At 42.2% G+C, this 8110-nt stretch overlaps 2 protein-coding genes across 2 annotated transcripts in view; both read right to left on the reverse strand.

The window, feature by feature from the left end:
* Positions 1-1399, reverse strand: part of LOC141325493 (mRNA decay activator protein ZFP36L2-like) — a 3286-nt gene extending 1887 nt beyond the window's left edge. The window contains exons 1-2 of the mRNA XM_073834230.1: positions 1061-1399; positions 1-927 (exon numbers count right to left, since the gene is read on the reverse strand). The exon at positions 1-927 is cut by the window's left edge and continues 1887 nt beyond it. Of these exons, the coding sequence (XP_073690331.1) occupies positions 1-927; positions 1061-1153 (1020 nt within the window). The 5' untranslated portion in view covers positions 1154-1399. The remainder of the gene's footprint in view (positions 928-1060) is intronic.
* A 581-nt stretch (positions 1400-1980) lies between these two features.
* Positions 1981-6862, reverse strand: LOC141325495 (tRNA (32-2'-O)-methyltransferase regulator THADA-like). Its single transcript, XM_073834231.1, has 2 exons — positions 6083-6862; positions 1981-3217 (listed from the first exon to the last, which is right to left on the reverse strand). Exons 1-2 carry the CDS (start codon positions 6242-6244, stop codon positions 2915-2917), a joined length of 465 nt encoding a protein of 154 aa, XP_073690332.1. The 5' UTR covers positions 6245-6862; the 3' UTR covers positions 1981-2914.
* Between the last annotated feature and the right edge of the window lie 1248 nt (positions 6863-8110).

The raw sequence follows: 8110 nt of genomic DNA on the forward strand, positions 1-8110 counted from the left end.
GTTTCCGTAGTAACCGTTGTGCGTGTGCACGGCCAGCGGCGCAAGCAGGGCTTTGAGGTCTTGGCCGGGGAATGAGAAGGCACTGTTGCCGAGGCACCGACTCGACGAGAGAACGTCTTCGTAGTAGTTAGTGGCGCTGGAGGAACCGTTGGAGCAAGGGGGAGGGGGAGTGCGGGACGTGGGGCTTTCGAGAAGGGGCGAGTCGAGTCCGTGGTGATGGTGGCTGGAGAAACCTGAGAAGCTCAGGCTATGGTGGAGTTTCGGTCGGTCCCTGAAGGCTCCCGCCGCCTGCTGGTGCTGCTGCCCGTAGCCGCAGGTCGCTGGCTCTCCCCGGGCGGGCTTGGTGGACTCTCCTTGCATACTGTTGGCGTTGCTCGGCGCTGGTCTGCGCTCGTCGGCGTTGTGGATGAAGTGGCAGCGCGGGCCGTACGGGCAGAAGCCGATGGTGTGGAAAGTGCGACAGGGCTCGGTTTTGTACTTAGGGTGGCGAGACAGGCTTCTCAGCTCGTGATAGCCGTGCGCGAACTGGCACTTCTCGCCGTACTTGCAGGCTCCGTTTTCCTCGAAGGGCCTGCAGAGCTCCGTCTTATAGCGGGTGGAGTTGATCTGCGAGCCGGGCTTCTGCTGCAGCACTTGCAGCTGCTGCTGCTGGCCGCGCTCGCCGCTCTCGCTGTAGGCGCGGTCGCGAAACTTGTTCTCCTTATTCATGATGGCGTTCTCCTTCATGTTGCTGTAGGAGCTGGCGGGGTACTTGTTGCCGTTCGTCATGGACTCCATGTTGCTGGTGGAGTTTCGACGGAAGAATCCTGACGCGTACGAGTTGCAGTTGTTGGTGCTACTGCTGCTGGAAGTTGTTACCGGGGCCCCGACTGCTTTCTTATCCAGTATGCTGTTCATGTGAATGGCGTTCATGTTGAGGCTCTTCTCCTGATGTGCAGAAAGGAGAAACAAAGTTAACATCAATGCAATGTAGTTGCAAAACTATTTATGTACAAGTCTGAACCATGCATTAAGCTAGTATAAAGCAAGCAAGTAGTAGTTTGTTAAATCAGCAAAGTACCTTGTACAGCATGTCGATGTCGTAGAAAGCGGACAGGATGGTCGCAGACATTTCTGTTTCTTCAGAAGAAGACAGTCGCAGATGATCTCTCATTTGAGGACCGACCTGGATCCTTTGGATGCAAAGGCGCTTAGTTTGCCACTGGCTTAGAGTTTGTGCAAGAATACGGAATAAAAAAGCCCAGTCTCAGATGGGGTCTGAAACTCAGAGAGAGAAGGCTGAGTTCCTCGTTGCGTGTTTTTGTTGTTAGTCTTCTCCCACCGCGCAGTGCCGAGCCAGAACAGTAAAGAGTCTGCTTTACTCTCCCGCACATATAAGCTTTGAGGACAACGCGTAAAGAGGAGGAGGAGGAGCAGCTCGAAAACTTACTGTGAAAGTTGCCTCAAAGTTACGCCCTGCTTTTCAAGTGTCGCCGGGACTCTGGATCTCATTGGTCGCTTTCTGCACCCCTCCTGCGGCGAACACACTCACTCTCGCAGCACCTCTCCAACACAGCACAACTTACTAGACGAATCCAGTGCAATCAACATACATCTCTAAAACAAGGAAATAACACTTATAAATACGTTATAAACACTAGCACATATGTAGTATTACAAATATACGTTTCACACTATATATAATAAAACTTTAGAATTTTAGAACTTTAGAATGTTATTAGAATTAATGGAAGAATCTTATATCATGCAGCCACTCGCAGTGTTGACACTTGGCGTGCACGAGCGTCATGCGCGCGCAGCGCGAGACTGGTCGCTCTGATATCAGGAAATGTTTAGTGGGTGAGTGCGATTGCATAATCTACACCGAGAGGCCAAACTTTGAAGTTGTGCCAGATCTGATGCATAGAGTGAGAAACTGTGACACTTATCTGCATGTGGCGTTTCCCTCTGCTTATCTTTCCCTGTATAAATAAAGTGCAGTTTAGCCTAGAAATGCCTTTATTAAACAAACAATGATATGCATTTCGTAATTTATTCTTTTTGCATAGTAGAAAATACAGACATAAGAGACCTAAGAGTTTCAACAAGCTGCAACCAAGTAAAAATCAAATCCTTTAAGAAACTAAACTCTCAACTCAAGTAAAAACGATGCAATATTGCCCCCTAACGGTCTCAATGCTTATAATCGAAATAAAAGAGCTTGGGCGCCACCTACAGGCTCAAATATTACAGGCCAAAATAATTCATTTCACATTTCCTTTTTTTTACTCATTTACTTCCCATTGTATATCTGAGCAGTGCTCTTGTAGTACAATTTCCTTTTGATGGTTTCAGTGAAGCACATCTATACATACATACATAGCAAAACACAAATCCTTCTGATCCTGGAGAGGGGAACAGTATGTATGATTTTACCCACCCGTGTGTGTGTGTGTGTGTGTGTGTGTGTGTGTGGGAGGAATAGTCTGCTGACATTCCAAAACATTACATCATTTTACAGTAAAAGGGGAACATTGCTACTACATCCCCTGAAGGCAGCCCAGCTGTCTACTTAGCAAACGGACACCAGACTGTTTTGCTCTGATTGCATAACACAAACAGGAGGAGCAACCAAACTATTTCTTTTACCAAAAACAGTTAAGCTATGGATTAAAAACACAACAGCTTGCTCGAATACCACAATGTGTGAAAACGTGATTGAAAACACAGCTGAGGAGAATAAAACCTCTCGCATTCTCAGCATCGCAAACACACATTACTGTACAAAAGCAATCCCACACTCGAATGAACGTAATAAACTTTATTTGAATTAAAAAAGGCTGTGGTCATGCCTGCATGCAATTCAACTCTTAAACAGGAAAACCACTGTGGGATTAAAATAGGTCCTTTCACTTTCTCAATCTTTCACAGTCATCTAAGACCTAAGCGTATCTAGTAGGTTCTGAGCGAGTGACGTTCTCTCTTTCAGCAGTGAGATCTTGGCATACTCGATGGTGGATGAAAACTGGGGCAGTGCTGGGAGAGCTTTCAGTGAACGCTCAGCCACCAGGCCATTGCTTTTTGCGACGGCTGATAGTCGGTCCAGATCTGCAGCGCTTACGCCAGGTGAATGTTTCGCACTTATGAGGACAGAGAGGTGTCCATGCAACATCCGTGCCCATAACAAAGGCTCTGCCCACAGGTTAAGATCTCCCTTCTCAAAGAGGAACTCCTCATCCTGGAAAAAGAAGAGAATAAGAAGAGCCTGCATTTGAAACTAGAGTTTCTGAAGACAATGTGAGAGGGGTATTGACAGTGGAGACAATGGGTGCTTCCAAGGTGTTACTATGCAGTTGCTTTTTTAGTTCTTTGATAGGCAATTCTAGGGTGCTAAAGAGTAAATGCTTATTGGGCGTATTTTAATAGATGGGTCAGATGTGACCCTGAACCACAAACCAGTCATAAGTAGCATTGGTATATTTGTAGCAATAGCCAAAAATACATAGATTTTTCTTTTATGCCAAAAATCATTAGGGTATTATCATGCAAAGATCATGTTACATGAAGATATTTTGTACATTTTCTACTGTTAATATATCACCAAATTAATTTTTGATTAGTATTATGCATTGCTAAGAACTTAATTTGGACAATTTTAAAGGCAATTTTCTCAATATTTAGATTTTTTTGCACACTCAGATTGCAGATTTTCAAATATTGTCTCTTCACGTGATGTATAAATCTCAGTTTCCAAAAATGGACCCTTATGACTGGTTTTGTGGTCCAGGGTCACATATAAAGTGCAACAGCTCGGTTCCACAACTAAAAATCTAATTTATAGGTTTTGAACTGTAACTTGTACACCTTTAAAGACAGAGTCACTGAGCAGTGAGCTTGCAAATCAATGATATATGCTTTTGTTGAAGCTGTCAGTTAATTTTTTCAACTTTTGTTTTAAAATAATCATGTTTAATAGAGAAATTCCTGGTGGAAAAACTACATTACCCATGATTCTGCAAAGAAATCTTCACCAATCAGAGAATCACGGAACGCAATTATTGAGTCAGTCTCCATAAGCTCTCAAACTACTTCAGTATTTAATTATTAAAGGGATAGTTCACCCGAAAATAAAAATTCTGTCATTAATTACTCACCCTCATGGTGTTCCACACCCAAAAGATCTTCGTTCATCTTCAGAACACAAATTAAGATATTTTTGATGAAATCTGAGAGCATTCTGACCCTGGATAGACAGCAATGCAACTGACATGTTCAAGGCAAAGAACGGTAGTAAGGACATTGTTAAAATAGTCCATGTGACATCAGTGGTTATATAACCGTAATTTTGTGAAGCTATTAGAAAACCTTTTGTGTGCAAAGAATACAAAAATAGCCACTTTATCAGTCTGTCAGTCATAAAATTAAGGTTGAACCACGGATGTCACATGGACTATTTTATCGATGTCCTTACTACTTTTCTGGGCCTTGAATGTGTCAGTTGCGTTGCTGTATATGGAGGGTCAGAAAGCTTTTGGAGTTCATCAAAAATGTCTTAATTTGTGTTTCGAAGATGAACAAAGTCTTAAAGATTTGGAATGGCATGAGGGTGAGTAATTAATGACAGAATTTTCATTTTTAGGTGAACTTGACCTTTAATACATAGTTTGCAATAAACAAAATAAATTGTTTCTATTACGTCATTCTCAGTGCTTCATGGGATTGTAGTCCTTTCCCCATCAAAGCTGTTAGGTCATCCAATTTCCAAATACTTCTTTGTTTCAGAGCAAGGTTTGTGATGTTGTGATTCACCTTGTAGCTGTTTAGTTTGGTTCATAGCTCTTCAACAAAGACTTTTAAAAAATTCCTATGGGAAAAATGAATGGACAAAATATTTCCAGAACCAAAAAATACAGGTCTGTCATTGTAAAGGTCACTGAACACTCCAAAATTTTCGTATTTTGTAACTTAACTTTCAAAAAGCTTGCTCTGAATGCAAAAATGCAAAAAAAAACCCCGAACCTGATCCGATTTTCTTCTATGACGGAAGAAAGTTTCAGAGGCAGTGTGTAAACGCGATTGACACAACGTGAGGTCGTATTTATTTTTTAACGTGCAAAAATTTCAGACGAAAATGACCTGCAATGAACTCCAAACCAGGCTCATTGGAAATATGTGCCTTTATATGTTTTTGCACCACAGTTACATACCTTACTGCATGTTTCACAGCAGTTTCTAAGGGAAATGTTTAGAGAGTGGTGCTAAAGCACACATTCAATACGTGACCGTGACACAATTTTATTACGTTGGCACAGGCCCCTATTGCTTCATTTTTATTACGCTGCTGGTACGTATCGCAACTTTTCAGAATTCAAATAAAGGTTAATGCTCTATCATGTTGGAAATATCCCCTACACCAATCCCAACTGATAGTGTTAACAAATCCAAAAGTGATATGAAAATGCATTTGTTGAGGCTATTTTTACTTCCTTATGTGGATTTGAGCTGTTTAGTCGAACCGTAGTTTTAAGGAGTTCGTATTGTATCGCGTGAGCTACCGAGCAAACCTATTGAATTCGAAAACTCATGCATATGAAGCTGTATATGTGACGACAACATTCAGATGTCTCAGTTTTCAAACGGTGCATTATTGTTTTGAAGCCATGATATAATATTCTGTAAGTAACTGTGTGAAAATTAGGCTTACTAATCAAAACTGTGTAAATCATACTTTGTCTGTAAAGGAATAAAACTTGTGTTTTACTGCCTCTAGTGTTCATTTCAATTGGAAACTGCAGAGATTTGTACATATATGTTCAGTTTTGCAGAAATGTATATAGTGGCACCTTTTTCCAATGAGCCTATGTTGTGTAAGTCTATAGGGGTTTTCAGTTTTATCATCTGCTATGTGAAACTTATACATTTCACAGTTTCGAAAAGTAATAGCACAACTCTCCACAATAAGTAGCCAATTTTGTGTTATGATTCTGACGTCATCTGTGTCTGTAGCACAGATGTGAGAAATTCTGTGTTTAAAAAGTTTTAAAAGCCCCCAATTGTGAGTAAAATCAGTGATGCATTAAAGAAAAGCAAAAGTGCTCCTTACCAAGTCCAGTGACTTCTTACAACCTGTATCCGATTGTTCATCTCCCAGGAGCCATTCCATCAGGTTCACCATTCCAGCAGCCACCTGGCCCCACATCTGGAACAGCTGGCACAAAAGACCCAGCCCCATCTCCAGGGCAACCGGAGGAGAGACGGCACCCATTGCAACACCTAGAAATGCAGCAGAACGTATAAGTCAAACTGAGGCCTGACAGATATTCCCTGATGTAACACAGAATTCAGCAAAACGAGTGAATGATTCTGGAACACACGTATGGAAAGTTTAAATAGATCAATTTAATGAGCCCCGTCAATCTTAGTCTGGTTTCTCGAGTCTCCAAGGCATTACTGGGTTCAGGCAATGGAGGTGGTGCTTTGCCACAATGCAATCTGCTCCCAATCTGAGCGTTGGATGTAAAGCAACAGCCTGAGATTGATGCTTCGCTCTCTTTTTGTTCTCTAGACAGCGCATTTCCATCTTCGCCTGGCATGGAACCCATTTGAGAGCAACAAAACTATAACTCAGAAGCAAAACGCGAGCATTGGAAACCACAGCGTGCCATATGCACGTGCACAGGCATTCGAGACGGGTCGCTTTTGACTCAACGGTCGGGAAGTTGAGTCTAAGAATAGATTTCAGACGTAAGATAAGGGAAGTGAGAAAAGACCCAAGTACGCATAAGAAGACACAACAACACTGACGCCCATTCAGGACGGCTGTCAACCTCCCTTTGCTTTAACGACCCCAGTTGTTCATGCATCAAAGCAGTAATGTGAGAGATCTGATGCAGATTGTTTTGAACTCCGGTCCCCCCCCCCTTTTCCCAACCAGAATCTGACATGCAAATTACTGAGGCGACTTCAAAAGTCACCAGTACTTGCCAGTCAAAACCAAAAGAGAGAGAACGAGAGCAAAGCAACACCTTAAAGGCTGCTCACCCATTCACCCCTCCCCCAAAAGGAACTCTGGGAAAGCAACCGCTGCACAAGAACTAACGGATCGGCTTTCCAAGGCAAACTTAAGTAGAAGGCTGCAGGCTTGACGTTACAAGAAAGATGTTGATTGTGTAGACTCAGATGCTGACATGGTCCTTTCTCTGTGTGATGTGTTCGGGACGCCCCATCTCTTGCTTTACCGGAGTCTGATGTCAGAGGTGCTTTTCATCCCCATCGGCTTTGGCGCTGGACGCCATCCAAGGCCGAACAAACAACCGGCACCCAGACATTAAGAAATAATAGGAAACTCAAGCTCTTTCCATTCCCTTTTCTGCGGTTTAGCACTTCAATAACATGATTTCTCAAGCTCTTCGGCGCTTACTCAACAGGATGTTCTGCTCGCATCTGCGAGAGCAAGTGTTGTCGCTGTTATTTTTGTTTAAGGATGTGTTGAATCAACAATTGAGAGCATTTTTATAACATATCGCATTTGTAATTTCACATTTAAAGGCTGAAAATGTACACTCGCACAAAAATTGTACCTTTGGGGGTAAAACAGCTTGTCTCTTGTGCAACACCCTTAAAAAGATGACTTTGTATCTCATTTACATCTAAAAGGGTCATGTGACCCCCCATGTGATCCAAGATGTTCATGTCTTTGTCTTCAGTCGCAAAGAAATTAAGGTTTTTGAGGAAAACAATCAAGGATTTTTCTCCATATAGTGGACTTCAATGGGAGCCAACAGGTTGAAAGTCCAAATTGCAGTTTCAATGCAATGGCTCTACATGATCCCAGCTAAGGAATAAGGGTCTTATCAAGCGAAACGATCGGTCATTTTCTAAGAAAAATTTAAATTCAGATACTTTTTAACCGAAAATGCTCATCTTGCACTAACTCTGTGATGCACTATTTTTTTTTTCTGTGTACTTTGGTTCAAAAAGGTAGGGTTGGGTAAAAAACGTCCTCCAACTTTAAATCGTCTGACATTGTTGTTTTACCTTTTTTTTTTTTGTAAAGGAGGTTTGACTTTCTTTGCGCGTTCGCTTACAATTGAAATTGAAATTAAAATTCCTGAAAATGTACACTTGCATA

The sequence above is a fragment of the Garra rufa genome, chromosome 2, assembly GCF_049309525.1.
Source record: "Garra rufa chromosome 2, GarRuf1.0, whole genome shotgun sequence".
Classification (NCBI taxonomy): Eukaryota; Metazoa; Chordata; class Actinopteri; order Cypriniformes; family Cyprinidae; genus Garra; species Garra rufa.